We start from the raw sequence: 14,485 nt of genomic DNA, 5'->3' as shown, positions 1-14,485 counted from the left end.
GCAATGCTTTTGAGATCTGTTGCCATCCTAGACCACTGTTATGTCCTTCAGTGCAGAGAGTGGATTTGAAGTTGGCTTAAATAGCAGCACATCAGCACACTTAAATGTACATCATCATCTTTGTATACAAGTTAATCTACTCAATTTACCTTCACTATCCCAGATTTTATCAATTTGTAATGTCCTGAGTGTGACTACTCGAGCATGCAGTCCTCAATAAACTAAAACACCAGAAGTACTTTTGTTACAGCCTGGTGAGAATAGGAGATATGGTTCCCCTCTTTCTTTGCCTTGCAGTTTACTGCAATAAAAGGAACTTTGTCAATTTAGCGAATGGCTTTCCTCTAAGCTTTTTAAAAGTAAAGCAAATATTGTTACCACGTGATTAAAAACTCCACCTCTCACATACATCAAACTAGGTTACAAGGGCAGGAAAATCAATTCATCGGAGAGTCTAAATATGGTTCTGTAGGTTGGTGTAATGGATAGTTGCAGGTTGTGTTCAGTGAGCGTGTTGATGTAAAGCATTGGCTGATAATATCTACCTTTTCCCTCGGAGGCCAGCAGCTTTTTGATTAACGTTGAAGATACTGCCTGGTTCATGTTTTGAGATTGACTGGAGAGATACAAAGGCAGAAGTTACATACTGATAGTGAGATTCTGAAAAACTCCCTTGAGCAAAGAATAACTTAGTAACTATCTAGTTTCTAATTGGAGACTCTGGAGATAGTTACTAAATATGGTCACAGCAAACTGGGAACCCTCACTCTAGTTCCTTGGTAATTTTCAAAGCGAGATGATGTGAATGTTTGGCCACTTTGAAAACTGCTTTTTAAGGTAACTTAAAAAGATGACAGCAAGAATGAAATTTTAAAAATAAATAAATTCCTTCAAATTTCACTTTCGATATGAAATGTGGTTTTGCAACACCCTCATTTTGTGAAAAAAGTATATTTTAAAGGAAGCTGGCAAATTTAAAACACATCCAGATGTTAAAAGTACAGATGCAGTGGGCTATTTTTGGACCCATCCAATTTTCTGCTCCATCTCCTGATCACTTATCAGGTAAGAAAACACTTGCATTTCTTCACAGTCTTCGGGTTTAACTTATTTTATACACAAAGTAGGAACACTGACTATCTTATTTCCTCTATTACAACAACTTCCACTTAGCACAATCTCAGTTATAAGGAGCAGGAAATATCTTCTTCCTGAAAGAGTAAACATTACCCTCCCCCCCCCCCCTTCTTTGAACAGTGCTGTAGGGGGCCTCTTGTGGCATGGTGATAGTGTCCCTGCCCCTGGACCAGGAGGGCCAGGTTCAAGTCCAATCTCCTCAAGAGGTTTTAGAATATCTCTAAACAAGACGATTAGAAAATATCTTGAATGGTGCAGTGTCCACTTCAGCAGGTGCAAGACCGTTGTTTAACATGTCAAAGGAAAGACAGCATTTCTCTCTCAGTGCAATCCTCAGTATCATACTGAAGCACCAGTGAGCATAAATCTCTGCATAGTGAATCATAAAACCTCAAATTTCTAAGTGGGGGGGTCAAGATTGCTATTCACTGAGCCACAACTTGAACACACCGTCCAAAAATAATCTCACGGTAATAAAAATGATTCAGAGAGCCTTTTTGTTTTGCAATTTATTGTAGTTTTACACACAGCTCTGCAACAATCAACAAATAATCCACGTTGGAAACAAAAATCAGCTCCAGCTGGTCAGTGATCAGTAAAAGATAGGCCTTGCTGCTGCTTTCATATGTTTGGCCAAAAGATGCATCTTTCTCTGATTTCAGTAAACACTATGTAGAACATCAGTTTTCTTTGTGACGAACTGGGAAAGGAAGAGGATGATCCTGTCTTCACAGATGCCTTGAAATGTAATTGTAGCAGCCTCTGGTAGCTCATTAAAGGCAGTGACACTCCCCCCAGTGATTCATTTCACAAAGGGCTTTGGTTTCATTACGGAATAGGCAGAGATCTCCTCAGCAGCTGCTGGAATGACCAAGATTGCAAAGAGTTCCAGGTTTGTGGCCAGGGACAAGCTGAATGGGCACAAAATTATCAATTGTAATAAGAGTCAAATTATCCAATGAAATCCAGTCCATATCACTGATAGATATTTAAAAATAAAACACTAAGAGATGGGAGAAATATATCCTAAACTTTCAGGACGCACTGATGGAAAACCTGAAAAATCCTAGTAACGGTTGTTTTTGGGTCATGTCCTGCAACACTTTGCAATAAATCAGCCAAAACCTGAAGAAGATGACTTGCTACCACAGATACAGCTATCAGACACTTCTGTGGGCAAGATGCATTTCCACTGAAGTCTCTGCAGAAATGAGTTTCTTTTCCTCTCCTCTCACCGCCATTCCCAGTTCCTCCACATCTCCATGCGATTGATGTCGATTCAAAAACTAAAACAAAGAAACTGAAGTTGATTGCAGCCAACCGGGCCTTAGGTGTGGGAATAGCCAAAGCTGTCTCCTTCAACAGAAGCAGGAAGCTAGCCCACCATTGCCATGACAACAGTTGAGTCACTGGGTGGCCTTGGTCTTCTTACTTTTGCTTCTCTTGTCTTTCTTTTTCAAGCCGTCCATGTGTGCCCGTAGCAGGTTTGAGTATGCCTAAAAGCCCAAGAGAATTCAAACAGAAGCCTTTAATGCGAGTTATGCTGGGCAATATCGACAGAAGGTAAAAGACAGTATCTAACCCTTCTACCTGAACAAAATCATTACGGATGTAGAAAACTAAGCAGTCAGAATGAATCTGGCTTGACCAATGGTTTCCCCAAAACCCAGTGACAACTCTGATTCCCAAGTAAGCTTTATATCTGGAATTCTTTTAAGGGTTGTTTCCAAAAGCTACACCAAATTGATAATAGAATAGAACTGAAGATTGCCATTTACCTACCAACATTTACCATGTTCCAAATTCTTTTAAACATCAGTAGTATCTCATTGGCTGTGGTCTCTGGAGGTAAGCTCTTCCCGATGAAGAGCTTATGCTCGTACTCCTCAGATGCTGCCTGACCTGCTGTGCTTTTCAGTGCCACACCTTTTGACTAGGAAATGCTGCAGAGAAAGCTCCCAAAACCAAATGCAACAATGACCAAATCAGGTGCCTCAGTGATGTTGGTCAAAACATAATGCTTCTTTATGTCCTGGCTGATATTTGAATGGAGGGGTCTCAGTTTAACATTTGATCATGAGATGTTACATTAACAATTCCTCTATAATACTTCAGCAGGAGGGTCAGTGTAGCTTCTGTTATAGAGTCAAAGATGCACAGCACAGAAACAGACCTTTCGGTCCAACTCGTCCATATTGACCAGATATCCTAAATTAATCCAATCCAATTTGCTAGAATTGGCCCATATCCCTCCAAACCTTTCCTATTCAATTACCCCTCCAGATGCCTTGAAATGTAATTGTACCAGCCTCTGGTAGCTCATTGCATATACGCACCACTCTCTGCATGAAAAAGTTGCCCCTAGGGTCTCTTTTAAAACTTTCCCCTCTCACCTTAAAGCTATGCCCTCTAGTTTTGAACTGCCCCATCCCAGGGAGAGGTCCTTGTCTATTCACTCTATCCACGGCCTTCATAATTTTATAAACCTCCAGAAGGTAACCCCTCAGCCTCTAATGCTGCAGGAAAAATATCTCCAGCCTATTTAACCTCTCCCTGTAGCTCAAACCCTCTAATCCTGACAACACCTTTGTAAATCTCTTCTGAACCATTTCAAGTTTAACAACATTCTTCCCATAGCAGGGAGACCACAACTGAATGCAGTATTCCAAAAGTGGTCTAACCAATGTCCTCCCAATGCAACATGACCTCCCACTCTTACATTCAATCTACTTGAACTCTCAACTTTCCAGTGCCTGCAAAAGTGCCACTCGCAGAGTCTAGGCACTACAATCAACACAAATTGTGTTAGCTCCAGTTCCTCATTGCATCAGCAATGGGAAATAGGCAGCAAGTTAACCCTGCGAGAGCATCCCCCAGCAAGGGTGTACATGAAGGTGTTGCTGCTTAACTATTTATCATTTTCAATAATGGGTCAACAGTGCTCCATGAGGTGGCTGTTCCAGCAGTTTATCTGATCTCACTGGCTACATTTAAAACTTCTACATCGTGAATGAGATCAATCAGAGATCGTAATTAATAGATACCCATAGACTCTAAGTTTAAAGTTTGACCTCAACAGGAGCTAGGTCTTTCTTTTACAGTAAAGCATGATGGGGAATAATATGGCCACTGATGTTTCTCTTTGCTTCAAACTTGACCTTTCTAGTGCATTCCTGACAAGCCTCCGTCTTTATTCCTGCTGCCTGTATCCAACCTGGAATCACAGCCTGTTAACCCATCATCCCTGTATTCTCTGAACACTTCAGACACTTGGTCAAGCATCAACCCTACCTTGTCATCAACTCCTCCAGCTCACAAGTATCCAAAACTGAACACAGCTCGTTCTGAAATCCCAAGTTTCTTTATTCAAAGTAGTAGGGGCTAGCTGCACACTGCCTGCAATAGTAGTAGACTCGCCAACTTTGAGGGCATTTTAATGGTCATTGGATAAATATATGGATGAGAATGGAATGGTGTAGGTTAGATGGGCTTCACAGGTCGGTACCACATCGAGGGAAGGGCCTGTACTACACTGTAATGTTCTAAATCTCCTCCCTAAACTTCCTCGCTTCTCCATTGTTCTCCTTCTCTGAAGATGATCCATATTACCTACCTGCCAGCAGACCTTTGGTCACCTGTTTTAACATTTCTGTTTTTATCCCTGACTTTGAAACTTTCTAAATATGCTACGAAATTCAAGTTTGTTTAATGCTGATGTAAATTGACAACATTTCATCTCATATTTGGATGGAAGGTTGCTACTATATTATTCTAAATGAGTATAAAACAAACAGGTAAAGGTTTGTGGTTTCTTTGGCCTTTCTTATTTTTCTATTCACTTCCGCAGTTGTGCCCATCTCTGAGAAGGCACACTGACATCTAGTGGTGTGCAATTGTACTGCACATTGTTCACCTTCCCAAGTAAACCAACATGAAAAATGTGAAGGGAAAATAAATAGCCGGCATACAATCTCGCCCCTGATCAGGCGCCCATGATTACTGCCTGATCAGGAGCAGGCAGACAGCCTATTCACGCACCCCTGCCTGGAGTGAGCCTGACCCTGGGCATCAGCCAGCAAAGGTGAAAAGAAATGAAGATCTTGCTGTGTTTGTCTGCAAATGGTCTGACAAGCCCCAGTGTTGCCAGTTGAGTTGATAGTGAGATACACCACATATGAAGCAGGATGTATTGACCTTTGAGGTGCTGCAGCTCAGATTTACTAGAATTATAGCATGAGCACAGGCTGCATAACCTTACTTCCTTGGGTTTAGATGGCTTATGTGACTAAAACGATTAAGCCGCTCAGCAGAAAAAGGTAGGTACAAACTAGGTGTGGGAACAGATTATTCAGACCCTTGAGCAGATTTGAATGTGGACTCAATTCCACTCTCTACCTACAATTAGATTCTTGACTAACCAGGAATGCAAACTACTTTCGCCTTGAAAATATTCCGTCATCCTACCTCTACTGCTCTGAGGAGGAGGAGTTCCACAGACCCATGACCCTCAGAATAAATTTCTCCTCAGCTCTGTTTTAAATTGGAGGTCCTCTTATTTTTAAAGCCCGTCTTCGAGTTCTAGACTCTCCAACATGGGGGAATATCCTTTCTATATCTACCACATCAAGTGCCCTCAGGATCTGATATTTTAACAAACTGGTGAGCGAGGGGATCCAGAATAAGGGAACCACAGCCTCAAGGTGAAAGTGAGGCCACTCAGAAGTAAAACAGGCAGCACTTCTCACACTCAAGGCAGGAGAAATCAGAAGTGCTCTTTAAAAGACTGTTGTTGCTGGGGCAACAAAGTTTTCAAATCTTTAAAGGAGGAGAGCTCGAGGGGAGACAGAGAACCCTCCACAGCAGTGGCTCCCATCCTTTGTTAGAGCTAGTGCATTAGTTACATTAGTCTGTAAATTTTGCTGTACTCGGGGTTCACACCAATAAAAGTTTCATTGTAATGGCATACATTGCACAGTGTAAGTTTATACACTTACCATCTGAAACCTGTTCACTTCCTTTGAGCTTATCTGAAAGAAGTAAACAGTAATGAGTTAAATACTGAATGTAGAGGGTGTACCTTAACACCACCTAAACGCTGGTTAAGTCTAGTCCATCCACGCACACAAACATTCTCCCGACATTATTCAAAGCAAGCCCGAGAGAATAGACTCAAACTCTCTTCCCTAAAAGTTCATGGATACTGGGAACTAATCTGTATTTTAAATTTAAAAAACATGGACATTAACTGTCACTTGGGAGTACAGAACTTAAACATTGCTGAAAAGACAGACCTTTAGTCCCTTTTGTAAAGGAAACTGTGTAAGAATTCTCCCATTTAAAACAACAGAAGAGGAGAATTTCTGCCAGACGGTCATTAGTCTGTGGAATTCTCTTTCTCAGAGAGCAGTGGAAACGGGGTTATTGAAGGTAGAGTTTGCCAGATCTTTGATTTCCAAAGTAGAAGGGAATGGCAGGGGTAGACTGCAGTAGTACAGGTCAGATATATGAAGATAAATCAGACCAGCCTTGGACTTATCAAACAGTAAAGCAGGCTCAAGGAGCTAAATAACCTACTCCTTCTAATATGTAGAATTCCAAAATTCAGATGATCGCAACAACATACACTATAGGAGAAAGGATTCTGATTAGCTGGCAAGTTGATTTTGACAGGCCAAAGCAGGAACTGTCTGCTCTCCAAGCTCCGAAGTAAATCAAAAAAGAGGCACACACATTGATCATATTCTTTTTGTTTGCACAGAACACGTCCCTGCCAATGAACTCTTCAAGACGACGATTAGATTAGAATACCTACAGTATGGAAACAGGCCCTTTGGCCCCACATGTCCACACCAACCCTCTGAAAAGTAACCCACCCAGCCCATCCCCCAACCTGTAATTACCCCTGACTAATGCACCTAACACTATGGGCAATTTAGCATGGCCGATCCACCTAACCCACTCATCTTTCGATTGTGGGAGAAAACCAAAGCACCCAGAGGAAACCCACGCAGACAAGGGGAGAATGTGCAAACTCCACACAGTCACCTGAGGCTAGAATCAAACCTGGGTCCCTGGTGCTGTGAGACAGCAGTGCTAACCATCGAGCCACTGTGCCACCCAAACTAAGGAATAACTAAGACAATCAAACCAATTAACACCCGCAGAATAAACTGATCAGATTATTTGAAATTTGGCATTCTCGCATTTGTACTGATGACTTCAAGATGAAAAACTTCACTTGTCAGCAAGAGTTAAACTCATCAGGGGATATGATTCAAATGGAGGTACATGGAGCTAAGATATAGATTTGCCACACTCTAGACTAGATGGACTGAATGGCCTCCTTTTCTCATTTAGAAATTAGCTGAAGTCCAGGTTATTCTCCTCCTTTCACTTACCACTGTGCTGATCTTCTTCTTCCCATCAGTTGCCCTCAGTAGACATTTATTGTCAGCAGGTTCAAAGGTGTCAGGGTGTCCTTTCCGTGGGACTGGCTTTGTCCGACCATCATCTACAGAAAGGCGTACATTAACCTCTGCCCAGTCTCTTCAATTCACCTATTCCAATTTATACCTTTCCCTGTCTCTGAAATTGATTCTCTTCCACACCCTTGATTTCATCACTCCATCATTGGTGGCTCTAACTTCAGTTTCTAAGGCGCTGACCCCGAACTCCCATCTTTGAATAGACTCCTTACAATGTGTCTATTTGACCAAATAGTTGGTCATCTGCCCTGATATCTCATGTGACACTCATGTCGTTGACAATATAATATTACTTATGCATCCCCTGTGACATGCTTTGGGCCAGTTTTACTGCATTAATGCTGCTACATAAACAAGGTATTGGTCTTGAGCAGATATATGAAGGTAAATCTTCTCTTTGCACGGTTCTGATTTTTACTCAATCAAATGCTGGATAGGAAGAGAGTACTTAGTTCATCTATCATGCTGACAGACCTCAGACATAATAGTAATGTTCTCTCATCATACCAACCAGTCTGTTACTAGACTGCAACAAATCCAAGCTTAAGTGGACAGCTTTGGCAATCATAGATCTAAAATTGTTTTTCTCTCTCAAGCCTGCTCTACATATGTCAAGTACCAAATTACTCTCAGTATATTACAAAAATTAGAATTTCTAAAACAAGTCAAAATCAGTTACACTTTAATAAAGCATGACAGAGTACTGCAGAGCAACGAGGCTGATTAATTGAGAAGCAGACACAGCTACAGATTCTGATCTTGATCACAGCTTCCATTGTCTCAAGGACAGCAAATAGTAGGGATGGATAAACCGAGCTCTCTAGGAATCGGGGAAATTATCTAGAATTTTCCAGAATAAATAAGCCCCTTAGGCCCAAGTTGTCCTTTGTCTGTATTTATGCACCATACTGGCCTCCTGCCGATCCTTTTCCTTTAATCTTATCATATCCTGCAAATCCTTACTGAGCTTACCTTTAAGTACATTTGTGATTCACCTCAACTACTTCAGTGGGGGCAAGTTTCACATTTTCATTACTAAGTAAACATGTTTCTCCTGAATTTCCTACTGGATTGATCAGTGGCTCTCCAATATGCACAGCTCCTCACCGTGGCCTCTCCAAGTGGAAATATATACATCTACCCTTTGGAAGCCTTACGTAACTTTAAGATTTGATTTAAGTTACCTTTCAGTTTTGTTTTGAAAGAAGAAACAAAACCAAGCTCTACCCCAATACTCCTGTACCACAAACAATGCAGAAAACATGGCAGCCTGGATATTGACAGGAAGTTCTCACAAACATCTGTTTTTAGCAAAGTAGATTGAACAGAGAGAGATGGACCTTTGAATCTCCCACCTCGTGCACACACAATAACCACAAAAGCCTTCTCTGCCCTTGTTCTTCCACTCCAGTATCCTGTCCATAACTAATCATGCAGCATCTTAAGCAGGACTTCTCATACCACTGACCTCCGCCACCCAGAAAGACAAAGACGATATCACAGTAGGTTCCCTAAGAAACTGTTACCAAGTCACTTCCAGAACTGAAAATCTAGTATGCTCCTTCATTGTTGCTGGGTTAAATTCCTTGAAGCAATCACCCTCACAGTCGTATGGATATATTCACATGAATACAGTATATGCTGTCCTCATCCAGAGAATAAATCATCAATAATGTCCAGATACATCTTTTTGTTGCTGTCACTATACCTCTTCTCACTTTATACCATCATCACGTTTTGTCATTTTCTGCTACCCTCCCCATGATCTCAGAGCTAGATATATACATGAAAAGGAAATAATTTCAGTATTATGAGGGGGAAGTTGGACAACATTGGATAGCTCTTTCAGAGAACCAACAGGGTATAACAGGGTAAATGAGGTAAGACATTAGGCAACAACTAATTCAATTGTTATTTGCAGTAGATCAGAAAGGGAGATGAATGGGAGTCAGTCACTTTCAATTAGCAGTGACGCTTAGCTCCCTGTTTCTGAAAAGGTTCCAGTGAATTCTAAATTGCAAGAAAGGAAAGCAAACTCAAAACTATAGGCCAGTCAACCAGACATGAGCGATTAGGAAAACGCAGAAATCCATTATGTAGAAGCTTACAGTACAGAGGAATCTTGCAAACAGGTCAATAAAATTACAGTGCGTAATTGGACTGGAAATGGAACAGATGTAAGTTTGCAGGGCTGAGCTAGAAGGTTTGTTTTCAGACGTTTCGTCACCATATTAGGTCACGTCATCAGTGAAGCACAGGAGCTTCACCGGAGGCTCACTGACGATGTTACCTAGTATGGTGATGAAACATCTGAAAACAAACCTTCCAGCTCAGCGAGCAAACATACATGCAGACCCCTCAATCTGAGCTACAAACCTTTGACAAACTCACTAATGGAAACGGAATGTTGGTCTTTATTCTAAGAGTAACAAAGTGTTAAAATGGGGAGGATTTACCATTACAGCATAGGGCATTGGTATGAGTGCATTCACAATTTGGTCTCCTTAAGGAAGGGTATAATCCAATTGGATGCAATTCTGAGAAGGTTGTCTCAGCTGATTCCTGGGAAGTAGGAGCTGTTCGATGAGGAAAGGTTGAGGAGTAAGGGAGGGGAGAGACACAGACAGACAGAGAGAAAGAATGTCTTAGACAGCCATTACAGTTTAGGATTCTCTATCCTAGTGGAGGCAAGGTCATTGTGTTTTTCCAAAATTGAGCCAGACAGATTTTTCCTCGACAGAGGGATCAACATGTCAGGGAGGAAGGTGGAGTTAGGACAATAATCAGATGAGCTTTCAATCTAACTGAATAGTTGAATAGGCTCAAGCTGCTGAATTCTGCTCCAATTTAGGATCTCATTCACAATGATGTAAGGGCTCGGCTCCAACTTCATGAGTAATGTGCTGCCCTGTGCAGTCACTGAACACCAATCAGAAATCCAGAACAAAGGAGTACAATCCAGAAGGAAGAGCTAGATGGTTCAGAAGAAAAATCAGCAAGCATTTTTACACAAAGGGTAGCGATAGTAACAGTATTGAATATTGAAAGGGAGATGGTTGAATTTCTATGCTCAGAAAATGACCGAGCTTCCAGTTGCTTGCCATTACCAGGAATCACCATGATCCCTGAGAAACATGTCTATCTCAGGCCTGCTGCAGTGCTTCAGTGAGGCTCAGTGTAAGCTGGAAGAACAGTATCTCATTTTCCACTTGGGAACCAGACAGCCTTCAGGACTCAAATCAACAATTTAAAACTTGAAAACCTTGTATGACCTATACTCACCCCCATACCCCAGGTCTGGTCATGACATGAGTTGTTTTCAGCACTGTAGCATTTTCACCTACTTACGGTCTCCATTACAGAGGAACCTTGATTATCGGACATTCAATTATCTGAATTTCGGATTATCCAAACAAGACCACAAGGTCCCGATGCTTGGCTACACTATGTTACCTGCCATTCAGTTAAAATCGAACAAAATAACCCCCGTCCGTGTCCTTTGGATGACGAAGGTTCCTCTGTATTAGATTTTCTTGCTTCCTAGCTTACTATCATTCATTCCTTGGTCTCTGTGTCTGTCGTTCTCTCTCTCAGCTCCATTTCCGTCAATCCGCACCCCTCCACACATCTTTCTTCAGCATATACAGCAGTTTTTCCTAGTTACTATCAATTCTGAAGAGGGATCACTGAACTCAAAACGTTAACTGCTTTCTCTCCACAGATGCTGCCAGACCTGCTGGGTTTCTCTAGTAATTTCTTTCTGTGATTTAGATTTCCAGCATCCACAGTTCTTTGTTTTATTAATTTGGTTATGTTGTCTCTTGTTCAGGATGATGTAGGAATGGCACTTGTGTGATGCAAATATTAATTACATTTGCAGAAATTAATTACACAAATGTATCAAAAGGGAAACAGTGCACGTACTGATCAGCCAGGAGCTCAAGTGAATGGTGGAGTAGGATTGAAGGGCTGAATGATCTATTCCATAGAGCTAATTAAAGGGTATAACTTGCACCAATTTGTAAATACACCCATTAGCATTTATTTACAAAGTTAGACTCTATAAGAAAACATCTCCAAACCCCAGAACCAGATTGGGGGTGTGGTTATTTACAGGGGCACAGGTGAATTCCCAGTTAAAGCCCACCATCTGCAAATTGAACAAACTGAACAAAATTAATATTCAAATTATACTGAATTGTCTCAAACACCCACAATACAAAATAAACCAGGCACGTGCCAAGACTCACATTTCTTCATGGTAAGGTATATACTTCCAGTGGTTCGGCATTTCTGGAAAAGCCGAGTCAACTCAGTCAGGAACTACAAAAAGAAAATGTACACTGTCAGAGCACAACATCAGAATGAAGAGAGAAAATGTAACCTTACCCCCACCGCACCAGTATTGCTCCAATAATTACTTCCCCAACTCACAATGACATGACATTACTCCCCCACCCCAACTACCATCTCTGTCCCAGCATTAGTTCCTTATCACATCCCTTCATCACCCACCTTGGCATCATCTCAACCTCCCAGTGTTATCCCATTCCCATGCAATCAAATCCCCTACCATTACCCATCTCCCACTACCCAAGTGCTGCCAGTCTGTACAATTGCCCAAGTGCCCTATCTCACCTTGTACAGGCCCAGTATTGCAGCCAACACCCCCATTTCACCGTCCCAATATGGCAATGTTACCTATCAGTGCAATGCCCACTGGCATTGTGCCCCCATTTCCACAGGTTCCACTGTTACCACAGACTCTATCAGTCTTTGAACAGTGTTAATCTACCTTCCCCATGCCAAGTTAACATCTCACCAATCCACTGTTATCCACCCTCCGACCTTTCCATCCCCGACCCACCGTCAACATCCCAACCGACCCCTCCCTGACCCACCATCACCCCCTCCAACCTCCCCATCTGACCCCCGTCACTCCCCCACCTTCCCCCATCACTCCCCCCCACCTTCCCCTCTGACCCCCATCACTCCCCCACCTTCCCCCGTCACTCCCCCCCACCTTCCCCCCTGACCCCCGTCACTCCTCCCCCCCACCACCTTCCCCCCTGACCCCCGTCACTCCTCCCCCCACCTTCCCCCCTGACCCCCGTCACTCCTCCCCCCACCTTCCCCCCTGACCCCCGTCACTCCTCCCCCCACCTTCCCCCCTGACCCCCGTCACTCCCCCTCCCCCGCGGTTACCCCTCCCCCCTCCTCTCACAGAGTCACTCTCCAGCAGCACCATCTCTCCCACACGCTCACGCTCCTGGCCGGAAGTTGCGCAGTCACCGGAAATGCGTCCCCCGTCCGATCGACCGAGCAGCGCAGCGCGCCCGAGCCGGCCCGTGTTTTTCGTGGTTGATGTTTAAAGGTGGGTTTTCAGGGCCCGCCCGCACACCTCAATCCCTGCAATTTTGTCATGACTGACGTCAGTGTGTCAGACTCATATCAGCAGCTGCACCCCTTTGTTTCACTCTAGAGTATTTAGTGCAGCTTTAGGGTGACAGAGTTCAGGGTGTTTATTCTTAAAGATGGTTTAGGGTTTGTTGGAATGGTAGAGGGGTATGGGGTTATAGTGTTGAGTGAAGCTGGTAAAGGGGTTTGGGTTAGGTTAGGTTAAAGTTAAGATGTTTAGAATCTGTTCAGGGTTAGACAACACTGCAGAGAACTGTGAATTCACTAATAACGATGATGCTAAACTTAGAATTTATACTTTGAATTGAATTTGAATGATGTATTGCCACTTGCATTTTACATTGATGAAATGGTGATATTCCAGACTTTACTCCAATATCCTATGATAGAATTCACTGGCCAATGAATCATCAATAATAGGAGGATAAAGGAAGGAGTAATGTCATCTTATCAGAAAGGCACTGCAATCATCATTTAAGTATAAACTCAAACAGTTAGAATGTTTTTGTGATAGTTTCATGGAACGGCATGTTCTGGAGCCAACTAGGGGACAGGCTATCCTAGGAGAAAGTGAGGACTGCAGGTGCTGGAGATCAGAGCTGAAAATGTGTTGCTGGAAAAGCGCAGCAGGTCAAGCATTATCCAAGGAGCAGGAGAATCGATGTTGTGTAATGAGAGACGATGAATTAATAGTTTCATGGCAGGGGTGCCCTTAAGTAACAGTGACCGTAATATAACTGAAACTAAAAAAAAAGTTGCTGGAAAAGCTCAGCAGGTCTGGCAGCATCTGTGCAGAGAAATCAGCATTAATGTTTCAGGTCCGGTTTCCACATAATAAAATTGAATTTTCATTTGTACGAGTGAGAAGTGGGTTCAATACTAATATTAAATAAGGGCAATTATAAGGACATTTTTAAAAAACTCATTCATGGGATGCAGACACTGCTGATTAGACCAGCATTTACTGCCCAAAGGCAGTTAAGAGTTGACCACATTGTTGTGCATCTGGAGTCATATGTGGCTGCATTGGCAGTTACCCTCTCCAAAGGATATTGTGAATCAGATGGGTTTGTCATGACCATCATTAGACTCTTAATTCCAGATTTTATTGAATTATTAGATTTTATTCTACCATGGAAGATTTGAACTCAGGTCCCCAGAGCATTGCCTGAGTCTCTGGATTAACAATAATACCACTAGACCATTATCTTCCTTTGCCATTGACACACGGTTGGCAAAAGTGAATTTACAAATTAGGTTAAAGGACATTAGAGATGTAGTAGCAAATACCTAAGATGATATTTCAGAATAGATTCATTCCAAAGAGTAAGAAAACATTCAAGGGTTGGATTCACTATTAACAGTTACCTAGAAATGTTAAAGATAGCATCAAACTTAAAAGAGAAAACAAATAATTGTGCAAAATAAGTGGCAGGTCAGAAGAT

The 14,485-nt window shown here is 42.3% G+C and overlaps 1 protein-coding gene across 1 annotated transcript; it reads right to left on the bottom strand.

The window, feature by feature from the left end:
• Nucleotides 1-1,631: 1,631 nt before the first annotated feature.
• srp14 (signal recognition particle 14) lies at nt 1,632-12,924 on the bottom strand. The gene is made up of 5 exons (XM_060828331.1): nt 12,847-12,924; nt 11,873-11,945; nt 7,536-7,648; nt 6,132-6,164; nt 1,632-2,633 (listed from the first exon to the last, which is right to left on the bottom strand). The coding sequence occupies exons 1-5, from the start codon at nt 12,868-12,870 to the stop codon at nt 2,544-2,546; spliced, it is 333 nt and encodes a 110-aa protein (XP_060684314.1). The 5' UTR covers nt 12,871-12,924; the 3' UTR covers nt 1,632-2,543.
• Between the last annotated feature and the right edge of the window lie 1,561 nt (nt 12,925-14,485).

This window comes from Hemiscyllium ocellatum, chromosome 8 (assembly GCF_020745735.1).
Source record: "Hemiscyllium ocellatum isolate sHemOce1 chromosome 8, sHemOce1.pat.X.cur, whole genome shotgun sequence".
NCBI classification, from domain to species: domain Eukaryota; kingdom Metazoa; phylum Chordata; class Chondrichthyes; order Orectolobiformes; family Hemiscylliidae; genus Hemiscyllium; species Hemiscyllium ocellatum.
This window is presented reverse-complemented; position numbering and strand designations above follow the sequence as displayed.

Excerpts from the sequence above, each read along its gene's own strand:
- srp14 (XM_060828331.1), bottom strand. The coding sequence starts at position 12,870 with ATGGTGCTGCTGGAGAGTGACTCT. Across the intron at positions 11,946-12,846 it reads TGCTGCTGGAGAGTGACTCT|TTCCTGACTGAGTTGACTCG; the intron begins GTGAGAGGAGGG and ends TTCTTTTTGTAG. Across the intron at positions 6,165-7,535 it reads AGAAGAAGATCAGCACAGTG|ATAAGCTCAAAGGAAGTGAA; the intron begins GTAAGTGAAAGG and ends TACTTCTTTCAG.